The sequence below is a fragment of the Bos grunniens genome, chromosome 26 (genome assembly GCF_055505025.1).
Source record: "Bos grunniens cultivar Pamir isolate PY7600 chromosome 26, Bosgru_T2T1.0, whole genome shotgun sequence".
NCBI lineage: Eukaryota > Metazoa > Chordata > Mammalia > Artiodactyla > Bovidae > Bos > Bos grunniens.
Window position 1 is genome coordinate 12,844,881 of NC_141190.1, and position 20,842 is coordinate 12,865,722.

The 20,842-nt window shown below is 40.2% G+C and overlaps 1 protein-coding gene across 5 annotated transcripts in view; it reads left to right on the plus strand.

Moving 5' to 3' along the window:
* The first annotated feature begins 1,809 nt into the window (after window positions 1-1,809).
* RPP30 (ribonuclease P/MRP subunit p30) overlaps window positions 1,810-20,842 on the plus strand; it is a 30,394-nt gene continuing 11,361 nt past the window's right edge. For 2 of the 5 annotated variants that reach the window (XR_015155612.1, XR_015155613.1), the window contains exons 1-7: window positions 1,810-1,900; window positions 3,387-3,442; window positions 3,974-4,030; window positions 5,203-5,277; window positions 8,107-8,178; window positions 13,982-14,071; window positions 19,535-19,625. Coding sequence is in view for 2 of the 5 variants with exons in the window: in XM_086378513.1 (XP_086234639.1) it covers window positions 1,819-1,900; window positions 3,387-3,442; window positions 3,974-4,030; window positions 5,203-5,277; window positions 8,107-8,178; window positions 13,982-14,071 (432 nt within the window). In the remaining 3 variants the exon portion in view is untranslated. Of the gene's footprint in view, window positions 1,901-3,386; window positions 3,443-3,973; window positions 4,031-5,202; window positions 5,278-6,312; window positions 6,521-8,106; window positions 8,179-13,981; window positions 14,072-19,534; window positions 19,626-20,842 lie in introns of all 5 variants that reach the window. The other 3 variants (XR_015155611.1, XM_086378513.1, XM_086378515.1) reach the window with 2 other exon arrangements.

The following is a 20,842-nucleotide window of genomic DNA, read 5'->3' on the forward strand; positions in this document are numbered from 1 at the left end:
AGGGACAGGATTAAAGGCAAAAGGAGAAGAGGGCAGCAGAGGATGAGATGGTTAGATAGCATCAGTCACTCAATGAACATGAATTTGAGTCTGCCTGCAGTGCAGGAGACTTGGGTTCCATCCTTGAGTCAGGAAGATCCCCTGGAGGAGGAAATGGCAACCCACTCCAGTATTCTTGCCTGGCGAATGCCATGGACAGAGGAGCCTGGTGGGCTACAGTCCATGGGGTCACAAAGAGTCAGACAGGATTGAGCAATATACACTTTCACTTTCAAGAGATAGTGAAGGACAGGGGATCCTGGTGTGCTGCAGTCCGTGGTGCGGCAAAGAATCGGACATGACTTAGTGACTGAACAATAATAACGTGGGGCAGATCCCTCTTAAAATTCCCTTCTGAGACCAAGGGGAAAATCATGAGAGGAATACAAGTCAAGATGTGGCCTCAGGCTAGAGATTGTCTGTGTACTCTCTGTGATAAGTTAGCACAGAAATTGGAACTGTTTAGAAACTTTCACACCCATTAGGCCTTATCTGGATACCCAAGTCCCTAGTTATTGGACTCTTCTTATTCAGTCGAGTACACAGGAATTCAGATGTTTGATCAAACTTTTGAGGCCAGATTTGTCTACTGGTCATGCAGGAGGAAACAGGAATGGGTCCTAGAACAATTGGGTGGGTGGGTGGGGAGGGCAGTAACCAGGCCCTTCATCACAGATCGTTTGAAAAAGCACTGATGTTAATGTTGTTGTTGAGTTGTTAAGCCATGTCCAACTCTTTGTGACCCCATGGACTACAGCACGCCAGGCTTCTCTGTCCTCCAGCGTTTGCTCAAATTCATGCCCATTGAGTCGCTGATGCCATCCAACCACATGATTGTCATCTGATGTCAACTGTAGTTTCACAGTTTTATGTTCTTGGATCATTGATCAATATTTAAGAAGAGTTCACTTACACGAAGTTCAAAAATGTGGAAATATCAATTGTGTTGAATTTGATTGTACATTTCTTCTTATTTCAATTACGCCCCTCTCTTTTCTACCCAGTTCTTGGCTAAACCCCTGATGGAGCTAACCTCTCATCCTAGAGAGAACCCTGCCATCTGGTGGCTGAGGATGTTGAGTGTAAGGAAGTAGCGCGCTGTGAACCCCCAGTTCAGACAGAGGAAAAAGACCTTTCCCCCTGGCAATCCGCTTTTAGGTCAGTTTCCCCATTTTCCGTTAAGTCCATTTTAAACAACGGAATGGCCTTTAACGGGGAAAAAAAGAACAAGTTCCCCATTACTTTTAAAGCATTTCCAGCCCTTAGCAAAAGGATTTGGTTCAAGTAAGCGCTCAGTTAATGGTGTATTTGTCCAGCTTCTCTGGTGGCTCAGAGGTTAAAGCGTCTGCCCGCAATGCAGGAGACCTGGGTTCGATCCCTGGGTCAGGAAGATCCCCTGGATACTCTTACCTGGAGAATCCCATGGACTGAGAAGTCTGGTGGGCTACAGCCCACAGGGTCGCAAAGAGTTGGACTTCACTTTCACTTTCATGTCCATTTTAAAAGAATTACTTTCTACATTATTTCCAAGGATGAAGGGTGGGAGATGTGAACTCCCACCCCGCAACCCTAGGAGAAACCAGACATTCTCATTTGGAAGAAGACGAAGAAGGACTGAAGCGAGGCTGCTAATCTCCACATGCTAACTTCTGCGGGAGCCTGAGAGCCGCAGACTACTGGAGGGCGGGGCTGACCGAGCCGGTGAACTGCAGTTCCCGGCATGCCCGAGGAGGCGGGGCCCAGAGGCTGCGCCGGCGCCAGGGTTCACGTGACTTCAGCATGGCGGTGTTTGCCGATTTGGACCTGCGGGCGGGTTCCGACCTGAAGGCGCTGCGTGGGCTCGTGGAGAACGCTGCTCACCGTGAGTCTCCCGGGCTTCGCGGGCCCCCGTGCCTGCGCTGTCTCGCTGTCCCTAGGCTGTCGAGCCATGCTCGACATGCTCTGGAGAGACCCGGCGGGCCTAGTTCTGGTGTCCTGGGGCCTCCGGCGTGTCCTTGGAAACTGATGCCCCTGCGGTGTTGCTCTGACCCGCGGGAAACTCGAAAGCACTGGGGAGACGTTACCCAGTCCAGCTCCTTCTGTCTTGGGAATTGAGGAAACTGAGGCCCTGACATGGCGGGGGATCTGCATGGGCCTCACAGCTGATGGATAGAAGAAAACAGGGCTCCCAAGTGTACACCTACACGAGTGCTTTTTATATCGCCCCTTCCTGCGTCTCTTGACATTGTCCTGATGCTGTCAAATGCTGGAAACTGATGCAGAAGTACTGTGGGGGCCCTGAGAATGGGGAGGGGGCATGTGGTTCAGAGTGTTGGAATGTTATTTACACGGAGAGTAAGTGGAGGCGGAGGACTTACTAGGAACGTGGGAGGAGAGCAGAATGGCTAGAATGTTACTCCTCTTTGAATCCAGGGGAAACAAAAGCCGTGAGAGGTAAGACCTCATCTAAATTATTGAAGTGAATCGCAACTGCTAAGTGGGGATAGAAGGGTTTCAAAAGAAAAGGTTTCTTCAGGGTCTGTTAAGTAATGGATGCTCAGTAAATATTTGAGAGACGAAGAAAAGGACCTTGGACAAACTGATGAGGGAGGAGACCACTATTTTGGCCTTAATATGCGTTATCTTTTAATATTAATATCCTGTCGTCACCGTTGGTGTTTAAATAGCTTAAAGATTGGAGTCATGATTTAAACATATTTTTGAAGTCCACATGTCCGGAACAGTGCTGTGTTGAGGCTGATAAAGCCAGGCCCTGGCTTCATAGAGTTTTCAGTCTCTTGGTGGGTAGCTCAAAGGAGAACGTGGACATTGGTGTGAATTAGTGGTCATCCTGTTTCTCCTTAGCAAAAGGGTCTCTGAAGAAGTAGAAAGGGTAAAAAGCAACAGAAAAAATGACAACAACGTAAGAATGAAGTTGATAGTGAAAAAAGTATAAATTTGATGAGATGAAAATGAACATGGGGACACGAAAAAGAATAATGGTTGAAAGAAGATAGGCAAAGATAAGGGTCTTTGTTGTCATGCTGATAATACATCACCAAGTCAAACAAAGCCCAGTGTCTGTGCCAGGCACTGTTCTAAAACATCCAGCGTGTGTTATCTTAATTCTCATGACAGTTGTATGAGATGAATCCTGATACTATCACCATTTGGCAGATGAAGAACCTGAAACTTAAGGTTAAGTAACTTTTAAGTGGAAATGTTCAGGTTTGAGAACAGGCAAATCTGACTCCAGAGTCCATACTCATAACCATTCTTCTACCTTGTAGTCTTGACATGAATTGGTATGAGCTTATGTGTAAAAGAGGTTGTTGTATTTGACAAGAATGTTCAATTTTTCTTTTCAGTGGGCTATTCAGTTGTTGCCATCAATCATGTTGTTGAATTTAAGGAAAAGAAACAGGTAAAATAGATTTCTGACAATAATAACCAGCATTTATAATTATTTTGTGTGTATTGGTAATGTGGAAGCTACAAATGAGCACTCTTTGTGCATTATTTTATATGTTAACAGTTGAGCTGATACATATCTGTGCAAATGATAACTTTTTTGTGAAGTGCTGGGGTATGGTGTAAAGATTCTTAAAGTTGGTTTGATGTTAAGTAACTTTAAAAGTGCATTGTTGTTGTTTAAACTGTAATCACAATATTTAATCTTTTTTATTTTACTGTCATGGACTCATTACTGAATGATTGCCCTTCCGAACATACTAGTAAATATGTGTATCTCTCCTTAGACCAACAACTGTTCCTTACAGATTGTTTCATTCTAAAAAATTGTTGTTCATCCTCCCTTTCCATTGATGTTCTCCTGTCCTACTCGGCTTCAAATTTCTTCATTAAAAAATACATGCATGCACATACACACAGCTTATTTAGGGTTTCTGCATGCTAGAAATTAGCTTTCTGAAAACTTATTTTTTATTTGTCATAGGAAATTGAAAAACCGGTAGCTGTTTCTGAACTTTTTACAACTTTGCCAATTGTACAGGTAAGTGCTTTGTTTAAGAAACATAATATGTACTCATCCAGTTCAGACATTCCCAGTCATACGTTTGGTTCTCTAACCTGCACTGCCCCTTCCTTTGTCTACCAGTCTTACCTTTCCATGAAGACTTAGTTTTTCCATGAAACATTATGTACATCTCTTTTTCTCTAGCTATACAGGTATACCTCAGAGATGCTGTGGGTCTGGTTCCAGACTACCACATTAAAGCAAGTCACGAATGTTTTGGTTTCCTGATTCATGTTAAGTTTATGCTTACATTGTTAAGTGTGCAGCAGCATTATATCTTAAAAAAACACAATGTTTATCTTAATTTTAAAAAGTATTTTACTGCTTAAAAATGTGCTCACCATTGTCTGAGTCTTCAGTAAGTTATAATCTTTTTGCCAGGGGAGGGTCTTACATTGATGCTAAAGCCTGCTGACTGATCAGGGTGGTGGTTGCTAAGGCTGGGGTGGCTGTGGCCATTTCTTAAAATAAGACAACGATGAATTTGCTGCATGAAACCTCTCAGTACAGTTTCTCTGTAGCATGCAACGCTGTTTGATAGTATTTTACCCACAGTGAATCTTCTTTCAAAATTGGAGTGAGTCCTCTCATACCCTGCCACTGCTTTATTAACTAAAAGTTTATATAATATTCTCAATCCTTTGTTGTTATTTCAACAATAGATTAAGTTCAATGTCTGACATGTGTGTGGTCTTTGACACTGCAAACAATTACAATAGTATCATCAGAGATCAGGGAATTCCCTGGCAGTCTAGTGATTAGGACTTAGGCAAAATCAGTAATCACAGATCCCTGTAACAAATATGATAATAATGAAAAAATGTGAAATATTGGGAGAAAAATGAAAATGTGACACAGAGACGAGAGTGAGCAAATGCTGTTGGAAAATGACACATCATAATAGACTTGCTCAATACAAGATTGCCACCGATCTTCAGTTTGTAAAAAAAAAACAAAAGCAATATCAGTGAAGCAGAACAAAGCAAAACACAATAAAACAAAGTATACCTCTATTATAAATTCCTTGAGAGTTAGGGCTAGGTTTTACTGATCTTCACTATTCTGTATTGTTAGTACCTTTTAATGAGTACTTTCCACTGGTAAGGAGGAAAATCAGTCATCTGTATTTTGTGCTTTTTTTATTACAGGGAAAATCAAAACCAATTAAAATTTTAACTAGACTAACAATTATCGTTTCGGATCCGTCTCACTGTAATGTGTTGGTAAGTTATTTTTCTTCTCTCTTGGTCTTAACACTTGCTTTTCAACTCACCTCATTCTTACATCTTCCCTAACCCCCAGTGTATGACACTTGACTGCTCTCCTTAGCTCAGAATTCACATGGTATAATAGAGTCTCTTCTATTCATGACACATGTATAAGGATTAAAGCTTTTAAAGATTTAAAGAGTCTTCCAGTGACTGGTATTCATTGAATTTACACAACCCAGACATAGAGTACTGGTGATGTTGCTATGAGTAATACAGACATAATCCTTTGGAAAATGGGAAAAATGTTTAAAAAGTGGGAGATAGTAAATAAGGAATGTTCTGGGAGTGTGTAACAGGAGGCCAAGCTGAGGAAGCTGATGTTCAAACTGTGGCCATACAAATCAGTGAATGTTATTGGTGCCAGATAGGGAGAGGATATTCCCCCAGACAGGATAAATTATGCAAGATTCTAAATCCCAGAAAAACATGGTGCATGGTGGGAAATGAAATGCCAGTTGAGTTGAGCCTGATGAGCTGTCTTAACCTAGGATGATGTTAGAAACGTAGGTCTGGGTGAGCAATTAGAAGAAGCCTTTGAAGGTTTTAACTAAGGGAGTACAGTTATGAGATTTGCATTATAGAGAATGGATCAAAGGGGATAAAGGAAGGGATTTGATAAAGGATAGGATAAGGGAAGGTGGGGGAGGGGAGGATTGACAGGATTTGATGTTGATTGGATCGAAGGTGGTGATTCCCTGCTTTGGCCTGAGCAGCCAGATAGGTAGATGGTACCATTTCCTGAGATGAAACATACAAAGAGAAATAAGTGTCAGATCATCATGTTTGAGACACAGTAAGTTCTTGTAAGAGTTCCAGTGAAAAGACAGTCACAATCATGTCCAACTCTTTGTAACCCCATGGACTGTAGCCCACCAGGTTCCTCTGTCCTTGGAATTCTCCACTCAAGAATACTGGAGTGGATTGCTATTTCCTTTTCCAGGGGATCTTTCCAACCCAGGGATCAAACCCCGGTCTCCTGCATTGCAGGTAGACTCTTTACCAACTGAGCCACCAGAGAAGCCGCAAGAGTTCAAGTGGAGCTTGTCAAATGAGTAGTTGGAAAAAAAGGACGTGGCCCTCAGAAGAGGAACCGCAATTCAAGATACTCATTTGGAAGTGGTCACCTTGTAGAGAGTAATTGTACTCATGAGAATGGATGAGACTCCCTGGTCAAAGTATAATATGGGAGGAGAAGGTCTGGGACAGAATCCTAAGGAACATCTATATTCAGTGGTGGAGTAGAGGGTGAGCTAGGATGGGAGACTGAGACGGGCCATCTGAGGAGTAGGTGGACAATGAGGAACATGAGAAGGGTGAGCAACATCAGCGTACCTGAGGAGAAGGGCTAAAACGTGTCTTGGACAGGCAAGTTCCCTAATGACATGGTGGTCATTGGTTGCCTTACGAAAAGCCGTTTCCATGGGAATGATTGGGCTATGAGAAAATACAGCCAGTGTCTGCTGCTAACTTTGCTTAACCAACTTCACTCCATGGAGGAACAGGAGGCTTGGGATGCTGGTGAGAACCTGCTGTCTAGATTTTGTTTGTTAAATGGAGACTTGCAAATAGCTGGTGCTGATGTGATGAATCAGTGAGGGAGGGAGAGAGTGAGATCTCTGAGAACATAAGCTGTTTCATCATTAGCTGGAATGGCCTCCTCTCTCATAGAAAAGGAGTAATCAAGGAAGGGCTGGCCTCCTTTCTAACAATTAGCATTGCTAAAGAAATTATGAAAAACCAAATTTGGGGTTTTTTTATAGCTGCAGGTTACATTCCAGTTCTCTAAGCCTGGGGAGACATAGAAGTGACTTTTTATGGTCACAGACTTTGATTTTTCTCGTTACCATGAACATCCTGGTGGCCCCTTTCAGTCCCTATCCCAAGTGGGAGTGTCAAGCCGAGGAAAAGAGTACTGGATCCTGACTTTTTCTGAGACCTAGAACCTGCCCTGTCTTGGCATGCATCTGCCCAGTGGGTTTGCTTAGCTGCTCAAGCCCAGTACCTGCTGCATCTCTTCACCCGTTCTGTTTCCTCCTTTAATTTTTATCTTGCTTTTTCTTTTTACAGAATAAGAGGTAAAATATTTAAAAGGTGCCAAAGGGAAAGAAGAAATAGCACATATTATCTCATCATTCAGTGATTGTAAACTTGAATATGTATTTTTTCAGCCTTTTCACATGCATACACATACAGTATCAGTTTGAGACTTTCTTTTATAAATAATCTTTAACTGATAAATCTCTCTCCTTCTGTCGGAGGGCTCTTGGTTATTTTCTTACACATCTAGCAGTTTAATTTGTATTTAACAGTATTCTCATCGTGAACCTAATCACGTCATACTTAGTCATGTATAATTCTCGTCTCACCAAAAAATGATAAGCTCCACTGAAAGCAGACACATGCCTTAAATGATTTTGTATCCCTAGTGCCCTACATATAGCAGGTGCTCAGTCAATTTCTGTCAAGCTCCTCTGCTAGCTTATAAGAGCAGGAGCTGTCTAATTTGATTTTTGTGTCTCAAACAAAATGTTTGATATACAGGTAAAACATGATAATGTGGGAAGGAAGGAGAGATGATTGATGAGATGGGTGTTGATAACTGGAGTCTTATGTGCTGAGAAAGTCTTTTCTGTCAACATACAAAGCAAGGCAAAAATGTCAGTGGCAGATTATAGGTATTACAAGATTGAAATGTGAGTGCAGCCAGGACACTAGTCAGAATCCCATAAGCATTTGTTGTTGTGTTGTTCCTGTACGGTAACATTCTTTTCATTTTACTAGAGAGCAACTTCTTCAAGAGTCCGGCTGTATGATATTGTTGCAGTTTTTCCAAAGACAGAAAAACTTTTTCATGTAAGTAACAGTAAAAGAAAATAGTACTCATTATTTTACATAAGAAGTCTGATGTTGTACCTTTGTAGATGACCTGTTTGATCTCATCTGGAAACATTGAGGATTTTTCGTTTATATGTGGAGTCCTGGAACTGCCTGAGAGTGTATTTGGGTGGCATATTTTGTTTTGTTTGTTCTGCTAGATATTTGATGGGCTGATACAAAGAGAGTCCATCAAGTTTTCCTCTTTTTAAAAAAAAAATAATTTTGTTTATTTTTATACTTCTGGCTGTGCTGGGTCTTTGCTGTGCAGACTTTTCTCTACCTGTGGGCGGGGGGCTGCTTTTCCTAGTATTGCATGGGCTTCTCTTGTAGGTGGCTCCTCCTGTTGTGGAGCTCTAGGGCAAGTCAGCTTCAGAAGTTGTGGCTCTCAGGTTTAGTTGCCCCGTGGCACGTGGGATCTTCCCATGTCAGGGATCAAACCTGTGTCTCCTGCATTAGCAAGTGGATTCTTTACCACTTCAGTTTCTGTCCTTGCTATTTGCTGCTGCGTATTACAGAAGAAAGGCACAAGATTCTACTGTGACATAAAAGGTCCTTCTCTGCTTCGCTTCTCCTTTGTGTGCTCAGAGGCGTGGTCCGTATGCTAGCATGATCATGGTCTTCTAGATATCCTTCAGAATCAACTGTCTGCTGGTGTTCCTTTTTGTTTAAGAGAACCTTTATGAATTTCTTTTCAAATGGCCATTTCTGTGACTTTTTAGGAGGCAGAGTTGTTTAATGTATATGTTCAATACATTTTGTCAGCTTGAGACAGAACACATTGGGAGTTGTTAGTGATCACAGGAGAAAAGAAATCAACTGTAATAATAGTTTTTCAGGAATATGTTTTACCGTGTAAAGTGAGATATAGCTGCTTTTAGAAATTAAGGAATGTTGACTTTGTCTCAGTTCAAGAAAATAGCCATCTACCAAAAAGTGTGTCCACCAAAGGGGTGTTATGGAGCTGGTCTTTAATGTTTTAATTTTACAACATAATCGATTTTTAAGTAGTCTGTTCTAAAATTATAAGAAGATTTTCCCTAAGTTTATTCCAGTAGATGGAGCTGTTGACTAAGGAGACTTCTGTGTGATAAATTTAGTTTTTGAGGTACACTCACAATTTCCATTGTTTATATTAATGCAGGGAAACAGCACAAGTTAGCAATGAATTCCCCTTTTTTGCTGACTCCTTTTCTGAAATGCTCAGTTATAGTAATTCTCTAGAATTTCATTTCAGAGAAAAGGGAAGTAGGATCGAGTGGATCTTAGACATCAGAGACCCCTGTGGAACCTTTTAAAATCAGGCAGGCTCAGATCTCCACCATGGGAGATTCTGATTAGGCAGGTTTTGGGGTTGAGCTTGGGTATCTGTTTTTTTTAAGTTCCACATGGGATTCTGATTCAGTATGGAAACCCTTAAGAGAAACATGAATATGTCCAGATTTGTTAAGCAGCAACTTAGTTTTTTATTAAATATTAACAACTCGGTTATAATGTAGATTAAAAGTTGATAGTATACCTAATTTTTTATTGTACCCTTGTGTTTTGAATTGATTTTGAAGAGCATACATCCTACATTTCCATAGCCATTTATTTGATTAGAGAAAACAGCCCAGGGGTAATTGGGATGAATGCTTATTATTATCGCCATTTTGTAGAAGAGAAAATTGAAGCTCAGGCTAAATGATTTGCTCTAAACCTCAGGTAACGTGTCATAGAACTAGGACTATGGTGTTAGAATGCATTATAATTTGATACAGTGAATTTATCTTACTGTTTTCCTCAGATTATTCTCAAATTTTAGGTCAGAAATATGAACACATAATTCATGATAGTGGGTGGAAGAGTTAGAAATATTCTGGAAGATGGATAAAAGCTATAAATAATTGGCAGAGTATTTGTTTGGGATTGACTGTAGAAAAAAGTTTTTAAAATCAGAACATTTTTCCATATCTTACCCATTCTTTAAGATTCAGTTGAAGTTGGCACTCCTTGTTTTCTATAGAAAATCCATTTAAAAAGATTTTTCTTACAATCGTAAAGCTTGAAATTGGATCAAATGCAAGCAATTTGTTGCTTAACAGGTTATGTTCTATTAAGTGATTTTGTTTGATAAGTTGATTATTTAGAATGTAGGCAAGTGTCTCTGTAGATAGGATATTCTAAAACTAAGGTCTCAAAAATGAATCGTAAAAGTATTCCTAAACACGTTAGCAATTAGTAGTATGAAATCTAACCACCTTAAGTAGCGTTGTTTCCATGGGAATTAACGTACTAGTTTCCACTCAGAGTATCTGAAAGATATCTAATAGATAAACCCTTTTTCTCTATAGTTACCCCAGGGGATAAGGCAAAGATGAAAGGTTGTAAGCTGAGTCCATTGGCCAGGGCTTCTTGGGATGGGGGTGGCTGTGGAATGTGGCAGAGAAAGTTACATAGAAGTTTCAGGAGCTTCTGAGTTAGTTATTGCCATTTAGGAATTTTTAAAAAAATTTTATTGAAGTATAATTGATTGTTGTGTTAATTTCTGCTGTGAGGCATAATGATTCAATTACACATATTTTTCTTCATATTCTTTCCCATTATTTTTCCCATTTAGGACTGGACAGGGTGAGGAGAATTCAACCTGTTTAGTCCAGCGGCCTCCAATCTACTTTGAGTGTGTACTGTATCAGTTTGAAAAAATACTGGTCCTACATCCCCAATATATGTGTTTATTTTCTTTTAAATTATTTGATGGGTATATTTATTTTCTTTTAAATTATTTGCATGCTCCATTATATCAGTGTGCTTTATGAAATAATATACACACACTGAACAAAATATTTTAAGAGAAGGAATTAAAAATAAGTGAAAATTAAAGTTCTCTTTTCTTCCTGCTCCCAAAGTCCATCCCTTACCCTTTGCAGAGCATTTTTGTACTAACACCTGGGGCTACCGAAAAGGGCGGATCTTTCCAGGCTCCTTTTAAGGTGTGGTCTGGCTGCACTGGCTCAGATTTGCCATGAAAATTTGTTGAAATGCAGGTGATTAGACCCTCCTTACTGAATTGATTGCTGGGAATAGGGCCTGGTAATCTCCATTTTAAGCAAATTCTTGAGGGGAGGATTTTTTTTTTTTTTTAAAACATGGGTTTAAAGGTTGGGAGGATCCATTTATGGGCATCTCTTTTCACTGGCAAGCCTGGTTCTTCCTTGCATAAAACACCAGATGTACCAATCTGACATCCATGAAGGATTTGGGGGAGACTGAACCTTCTCCCTCTTACTCTCCTTGTTCCATAAAATCAAAGATAAGTGTATGTGTGTATGTACCATTTGGGGAATACCTTCCTTAAATCCTCATAAGAGTCTTTGCCCAGAGGAAGATTAAGAACAGTTGATACGAATTCATATACAACCTGCCAAAACCACTGTAATCAAATTCTTAATCACAAGTATTTGGACATAATGTAATCATTTTTAATGATTTAGAAAGTATTTCATTATAATGTGAACATTAAACATTAGCTCTTATTTTATAGTTACCTAAGTGTATCAGTTGAACATTTGGATTAATAGCTAAATAACAAAAGAACTGGCTTTGAGACATTTTAAGTCTAAGGTGCCAAGTAGAGCTGTCCTTTGTAACTGAAGATTTATTATAATGCATGTATTTAAACCAACACAGGGGATTTTCTTTAAATTAACCCTGGGGAAAAAAGAGCAATACATAATCAAGTAACCTAATTTAGCTTTACGCTGGAGAAGAATGTTTTACAGGCTTTTAAGAAATGAATCAGCTTTTTGAAATGAAAAATAATTTGTGCTTGTAATAATAAATTCAAAGAGTGCAAAGAGGTGTACGCTGAAAAGTACACCATCCTCCTACTTAAAACGCCTTGTCCCTTTTCTTCAGAGGCAACCACAGTCAGAAGGTCTTGGGTTCCTTTTCAGGAGTATTTTCACCCAGTCCTTCTTCATTCCCCTCTCCCTTTCCTGCCTTCCTTCCTGACGCCTTGCTTTGTTCACCTGCCAGTAGTTCCATAATATCCATTTGAGAGGTGCCTCGCTGCATAGAAGGAGTCAGCGTGTTCTATTGTGTAAAGCAACCCTGTTTGTTTAAGTAAAATTGAGGAATGTTTACTCATGTCTAACCTTTTGTGATTGGTACTGCAGCAAATGTTCTTTCACTAATATCCTGAAGCATTTGTAGGGTATAAAGCTATAGAACAGACTTCCGGTCTCTATAGGATACATTCCTATAGGTACTTCTGGTCTCTGTAGGATACCTTCCTATAGGTGAAATATGCTGATGTGTGCATGTAAAATCTTGATACCTGTTGCCGAAATGCTTTTTGAGACTGATTCTGAAAACCCTGTGAGTCCGTTTGTTTGTTCTTGTGTCACCTGTATATTACTAAACTTTATGATCTTTGCCAGTCTGATAGTGTAAAAATGGCAAACAGAAGCTGAATTTGTTTTAGTTTTACCTGCTATTCAGAGCTTTTCTCATCCATTCTTAGCAAATTTTCAATGACTTTTATGAGTTAGACAGCTGTAGCAGTTGGGATGGGACAGGTCCTTTATGAGCCGAGTGTCTGCCAAAGCAGCATTACTTCCCAGGCTTACTAAGTTACTGAGACTGTCTTAAAGCCAGGCAGCCTCGGATCACTTCCTGCTTCCTGGAACCCTGAGGTGGGGGTAGCAGTGAGAGGAGCAGGGGTTCTGAAGAAAAAGTGTAAGATGTGCCTGTCCTGTCATTGCTAAAGGTCAAGCCTACCCTGCAGGGCATTGTCACCCCATCTCGACCCATTTCTCTTGGTCATTGCCACTGATGTTAGATTGCCAGCACAGCCACCCTGGCAGCTGGAATTTGTTCATCAAGCCTGACTATACCAGCATTGATAGTGAGGCTTATTTTTTGTCATGGTAGGGAAGAGCCAATTCTTTTTATCTCTGTAAATCAAATAATAGCAAAAGGAGAGCCGGATGTGCAGCTTCTAGCCTGCACTTTTAAGCTAGTAACCACTCCTCAGCTTTATTTTCCTTCCCTGTTCTTCCTTTTATCCTCGTTTCCTTATCCATTTATTTTTGTCTTGCATGTATTTTTTTATAAGCAGTTTCAGATCTCTTTAGGAAGTAAATGCAGAGTGTCAACAAGTAATAGTAAAAATGAGAAGAAAGGAGAGAAATTAACAGTTTAAAAAATGCATTCAGAATCATTTGATTTACAACAGTTCTCCTTTGACCATTTGTGGAGATGCTTTGTTTCTATCAGCATTTGAACAAAATGCTGTTGGTAGTGCCACGTGTTTCTTTGACCACTCAGTAGACTGATCGGACCCATAGATGTGGGACAATTGCTGGCACAAAAATAAAGAATTTCTGGAGAAAGTGGACCATGCATACGTTCCTTTTAGCTTTGCTTTTTTTTTTTGGATATCAGAACCGTTTCCTTTTTCTGGAACAATCTGAAGTAACCTTCCAGAAATTGAGCCTCTCTTAGCAACCTCTCCTTGTGTAGCTGACCGTGGATTAGAGGGTCTCTGGACCATGTCTGTTGAGATGTTCTGTAGACATACCACCCTACTTCAGCTGGATTGCAGCTAAACCATTCAAACCAAATGTGAATGGCTAACCATTGGTTTTGCAACTGGACGGATGCATTGAACACAGAACCCTACAGTGTCCATTGAGTGAGCCATATCTATTGGCATTTCTTTATGGCATGTTTGACCCTACCACACTCTTAACATGTGCCAGTTTTGCTTTTGGTTTTACGTGTGTTTTCTCCTTGACAGGTTGCTTGTACACATTTAGATGTGGATTTAGTCTGCATAACTGTGACAGAGAAGCTACCATTTTACTTCAAAAGACCCCCTATTAATGTGGTAAGTGTCACACTTTGTTCTGTATGTGAATCTCTAGATGTGGGTTAACATGCTGGGAAAGGGGCAGAGGAAACCGCTGTTTTTAGAGGGGAAAAATCAAAGGCTGGTAATAAATAGACAACTTAAAGGATTTTATTGTGCAAGCTGACTAAAGGCTGAAAGAAAGCTTAATATAAAAAATAACCAATAAATTACCAAGGTGTGTTTGAAAGGCCTCAGGAAATTTCCTAAGCGGATAGCTAATAATAATGGACACTTACAGTCTGCATGTTGCATATTAAGGAGACAGAGAAGCCAAGAAAGGAGGAGGGAAAAAATAGGGTTCTCATGGCAGCAGCAAACTGGAAAGGGGAGTGGGGTGGCAGGGAATGGAAAGCACAGCAGGCGTAGTCTGTGCCCAGTTAAAATCTGCACCGAGGTGTGCCGGCTCACACAAAGAGCCAGCGTTGCTTTGTAATGACCAAAGAAGGTGACCCCGCGTTGTCTCCTTCTATAGAATCTTTCTCGTTACCTTTCTACATACTTTCTCATTTTCTTCTACTCGTTATCTTCCATCTGTCACACCTTTTTATAAGTCTTATTCTATCATGAAAGTGAGATTGCTTCACATTGGGAGCTATAAGGTTGGCACAGCTGTCAACTATTTGCATTGGCAACCGGATCCTGGGAAGAGTCAGGATGCTATTTTAGAACAGAGTCTTCTGAAGCTGTTTCCCATTCTCAAAAAGTGCTGTTGAAGGAGAAAAAAAAGGTTTAACAGTCTAGATTACATACCCAACCCTGTCAGAATTGGAAAATTAAAAATTTATGGGTTTTTTTCAGGATAGGTAACTCCCCTATTCATTTGTCTCTGGAGAATCTTTTGTTTCCCTCTCTGCTGCTAAGGAGCTGGCTTGATGCTGAGAATAGGCAGAGACGGTAAAGAGGAGAAAATTGATCTGTATGGTATGGAAAAATTGAATCCGGTGTGGAAAAAGTTGAAGATGGCTTATGTTCTACCCCTGAATGTATGCTACTGTAAAGCATTCAAGAGTAATATTTTGAAAAGTATTCAAAATTTTAGAGTTATATATTTAAAGGAAAAACTATTAAACAGCTCTTTGCTGATTAATAATGAGAATATACGGAACATATGTATAACAACACGCTCGAATCATTGTTTCCCCATGTTCTTGCCAGTACTTATAGATAAATGAGTAAACACTTTTAAAAAAAGGCCCTAAATCATCACGTTTTAGAATTGGAAATCTATGTTGTTTTAACAGCTCACTTGTCAAACATGGTGAAATGAAGGCAAGGAGAAGCTGTACAGCTCTTCAGACCCAGGGTTGGGACAGACCAGGTTGATTTCCATTGGGTGAGACCTCCGATGTGCCCTAGCTACCATGTTGAAAGCTCAGACTAACAGAGTACCTGAGGTGGTGACAGTCCTACTGGCCTCACGTGTTGGTCCTCCCCTGCGGAGCAGGCTTTGTCTCCAGAAGTTTGCCAAGGCTTCTTACCAGCTCCAGTTTGCCATTCCAGTTTACATGTAAATGGCATTTCCCATAAGTTGCTCTTAAACTTTCAACTTCTTTACTGTTCTCTTTACCCTGATGAACAAGGAAGGCCATTTTTTAGATGACTTTGCCTGAGTAAACCCACATACAATACTGTGTTCTTGGTTGGGAGGAGACAGTGACATGTGATGCTAAGGCCAAGTCCGTGGAATGGACAGCAGTTCACAGCACTTAATTCCTCTCATCCCACAACAATGCTAAGCCACCCAGTGGCAGTTTTGGGGATGTCTATTGGTTTCTTATGAACCTGCCCTACTGTTCAACCCAGATTGTAAGCTTCTAGGAAGCACCAACCGTGTCATGGTCTTTTCTTAATTACCCCAATACCTTCTCTTTAATGAGTCCTCCCTAAAATTTTCAGTTGAATGAGTATACATCTAATTTCATATTGTCAAGGTGCAACTTAGGGAACACAAGCAAATCCTGCAAGCCATTAACCCTTAGCTGTTGTCAGGGCTCAGCAGGCAGCCTCCACAGTGAGAGGAGTCGGGCACTGGGGCATGAGGAGGAGACGCCCCAGGACAGCCCACCTTCCAGTTCCATCTGTAAGGTCAGGAAGGTACTATTTTTTGATGGGTATTTTTGGCCACATTCCCACATTTTTCAATGTAAGAATTCTGAAAAGTAAAAATTTGACAAGTGAGACGGATATGCAGTATTTAACACACTGTCTGCTTTTTTTAAAATCTGGTGTGAACATTTTACATATGTTGTTTAATAAAAACTAGATGATGGAGTGGAGGGAAGGCTGTGCAGCCTTATTTTTAGTCTTTGTCTAGTGTATAAGTAGGCTGCGGTGTGAATTGGTCAGGAAGCAGAAGAGTCCCTGTTAATTTCATTCACCTCTTTTTCATTTAAGAGAAACTGGAATTAAAAGTTAAATTAACTAAATTTAAAAGCTAGAAGCATATTGATACAATAAAAGTTACTGAGTTTGTTGTACAGGGTAAAGAGTAGTTGTATAGATGTGTGTATATTATTTATACCTGATAATTATACCTATTATGGATTTGGAACTGTATCCTTAAAGTATGGAAATACATTCCCCATGAAAATATAGAAGATGTAGTGAACGTGGGGAACAATTTAGTCTGAAGTCTTGGTCCTTGCATGCTCTTTTGGCCCTTAGAATGAATTTGTCTTTGACCATGATAAGTTGTTAGCTTGGTTTATAAGGATCACAGTATTGGGTACAGATCTTAGTTTGGATGGAGTGGTGAAAAAAAAAAATGAGCAGTAAGATACTTAATTCATTAGTCTTGACCTCCTGGCCGTAAGGCATGTGAGAATTATCAGCTCAGAAAGTTGGGATTTTAGGTCAAAGGGTACAGATTTTCACTTAGAAAAAGAACTAGTTCCGAGGCTCTAATATACAGCATGGGCGACCGTGGGTAATAGTCAGTATTGTAACTTAAAAGTAGTTGAGAGAAGATCCTAAGCAGTCTCACACAGGAGAAAAAAATGTTAACTATATCAGGTGATGGTTGTGTTAATTATCTTGATCTTGGTAATCATTCTACATTGTAGAGCAATGGTCCCCAGCCTTTTTGGCACCAAGAACTGTTTTCTTGGAAGACAGTTTTTCCATGGACTCGGGGCTTGGGGAGGGGATAGATGTTTTCACTTTGGCCTGCCGCTCATCTCCTGCTGTGTGACCTGGGTCCTAAGAGGCCGTGTACTGCTGCTGGTCCGTGGCCTGGGCACCCCTGATGTAGAGTATTTGTATATCAAATGACCACATTATATACTTTAAATATATACATCATATTTTTCAATCATCCCTCAATACAGCTTTAAGAAGTAAAAGAAGGTTGCAATTATGAAGCAGGGCCCAGGAGCTAAGACATACCAAAGCATTCCTTATATATAATTTTTAGCAGCTTTCATCCCTCTTGGTATCTTCACCACATGCTTACGGCACCATAATTTCAGTTATGTTAATTCCCTCTAGAATCTCCTACAAACCTCCTCTAAAGTCTAAGTAACTTGTAATAGAATCATTTTATCGTATTATAGTTGGGTTTCAAGAAAGTTGAATTCAGCTCCTTTTCTTGGATAACCAAATGACCTCTAATAGCATTTTAAGGTTTAAGCTCTCTCACACTTGCTCTCAGCCCACAGCTTTAAGGTGGGGTAGATGTGAATTCTCTCCATTATGCAGGTGATGTAATTGAGACTCAGGTAGCTTGCATCTCACAACAGGTACACATCTCTCTCAAAGGTTAACTTGGGATTTGTACTCAAGCTTTGATTCTAAATCTGCTGTCATTTTCCTCTTGAGAAATGTTATTTAAAATTACAGCAGAGCTCTTTGTTAAGCACAGAGTAATTTCATATTTTAAAATATCTTTATGAATTCAGGTTTTGAGAAGAATTTTCTTTAAGCAACACCTATCTTCACCTTCATTTTGATTTTTTTTTAAACAGTGTTTTGCCATTGAACAACAACTAAAAGTTTTTTGAGCTATTTTCATGCTCTCTTTGTGAAGTTTTCCCTTCAGCATTTTCTCTAACTCTAATCCATTTGTCTTCTTGGTCCAATTAGTGCCCACTGAAAGAAATCCAGTAAATAGTATCTGAAGCAATGAGGTTGTTCCAGGAATCTTTCCATATATCCTTGAGTTGGGTGTGACTGCTCTATAAACTTTATTTTTCATCACACATACTGTGAACCTAAATGTGTTACGTACTTTATGGATCTAGTGCTTGGAGCAGGGCCAGCAAACTTGGCAGTATCAAAAAATGTCTGTGTGGCAAAAAAAAAACACCACCACCCATCAGAAACAGAGTGGAAAGACTGATGACAGACTGGTGGAAATAGTTTCACTTATGTCATAGACAAATGGCTAGTCTCTTTAATATATAAAGAGCTCCTAGAAGTTGATAGGGCTTCCCTGGTGGCTCAGACGGTAAAAAAATCCACCTTCAATGCGGGATACCTGGGTTTGATCCCTGGGTTGGAAAGATCCCCTGGAGAAGGGCATGGCAACCCACTCCAGTATTCTTGCCTGGAAAATCCCCATGAACAGAGGAGCCTGACAGACAACAGTCCATGGGGTCACAAAGAGTCAAACATGACTGAGCCACTAAGCATGCATGCAGAAGTTGATAAGCTTAGAAAAGAGAGATGTTCAATCCAAAAAAATGGATTAAGAATATGAAAAGGACATTTCACAGGAAAGGAAATACAAATAGGCTGTTAACATATGAAAAGATGCTTAAATTCATCATGCTAAGAGAAATTCACATCAAAAATCATCTATCTGATTGGCACAAACCCAGAAGTTTGATGATACATGGTTGTAAGGCTGTGGGAAAGCAAGGGTTCTCATACTTTGATTTTAACTGTGTAAGTGGAGCAGTCCATATGAGGGAGGGGATAATTTGGCAACAGCTATGAAAATTATGCATGCTTTACCCTCTGACCTAGTGTATTAGTTGCTTGGGGTTATCATAACAAAGTACCACAAATGGGGTGGCTTAAACTAACAGAAATGCGTCAACTCACAGTTCTGGAGACTGGAAGTCTGAAATCAAGACATGGGGTTATGCTCCCTCTGAGACCAGTAGGGGGATCCTACTTTGTCTCTTCCTAGCTTTCTGTGATTTGCTGGCAGTCTTTGGTGGTCGTTGGCCTGCAGCTGCGTAGCTCTGATTTTGCCTGTCTTTACCGCGTGTCTCTATGTCTTCATGTGGTCATCATCTTGTAAGGACACCAGTCATACTGGAATAGGAGTCCGCCCTATTCCAGTAAAACTTCATTTTAATTTACATCTATGGTGACCCTGTTTCCAAATAAGGTTACATCCTAAATACTGAGTATTAGGACCTCTACATAACCTTCATAAGAGACACAATTCAACCTGTAATACCCAGAAATCCCACCTTAGCATTTATTCTACAGATATACTGGAACAACTCAAAGCTATGAGAGGCTTGGTTAAGCGTGCCTTACCTCTGCCGTGGAGTACTGCAGCTCTAAAGCAGTGCTGAAGGTAGGAGCTGACATGGAGAGCCCTTCACGTCAGAACCGCAATGTAGTATGCTATCTTTGGGGTAAAAAAGGAAAACAGATGTTGTTCATACTTGCTTATATTTGTATGAAGAAACTCTGGGAAAAGACGTAAGAAATGAATAAGTGTGATTATCGGAGACGGGGGTGGGGCAAACGGGCAGAGAGGCAATTAAGACTCTCTGTTGCTTTCTTGTGTTACTTGATAGTGAATCGTATGAACGAGTTACCTGTCTCAAGAATGATACACCAAGAGTGTCCTCCTTTGCAATTCAGTAAGGAACTAATTTTTAGGAAATAAACAGGGAATCTGTATATTGTCCCAGTAATCAGCCCCCTATTTTCTTTCTCTCTTCTTTCTCTTAAGCTTTGCTTTAGTTCTTGGGATTGTGCCACCACTACCTCTCTTCACATGTCACACACCTGCTCTTGGTTTGTAGCATCGTTATGACTTACTTCTCATTAGTAGAGAAATATCTGCTTATTCCAGAACCTTTGGTCAGAGATGCAAACAAAAGCTAATCAAGCACGCGCTGGCATTTCTTATGACAAGGCTGTTATGAACAATCAGTTGATGAGCTTAAGGCAATTTACATTAAAATGGGCTTGGAAGCAGGAGCACAGGTAATGAGTCTGTATTTCATCTATCTAAAATTTTTAAATAAAGTGTTGTGAAAGAAGTGTTCACAGCCTTCAGTAGCACATTATCTTCAGTTTCTGAGTTTTCTTTCCATTTTAAAAGTGAATTTGACTAATGTACTAAGATCAGAATCAGAACTTCTTTCTTAAAAAATAATTAAGTGGATAATTATGTCCATTAACCCTCTCCACGCCCAAAAAAATTGTTTTTATTTTGCTCTGGTCCCCAGGGGGGCGGGAGGTGGGGGAGAAGCAAGAATACTTTGGGACCTGGTCACCTAGTTCTGTGTGTCACCTGCATCTTCTATTTCTCCTCTTACCGACCTGTACTGTAGTTCAGCAGCTAGAGGGATGAGGAAAAGAAGTACATGTAAGTAAGCCTCTTTGGCTAATTAGTAGTTTTGGTTAGAGAAACAGCCAGGGGGATAGTTGAGAATATGGTTGAAAGACATGATTTGGTTTGTCTGTGAATTTCAATTTGCCAAGTTAACCCTGGTTTCTTTTATGGTGGATAATCCATAGTGAACAGCATTATCATATGACCTCTTTTCCATAAGCTAC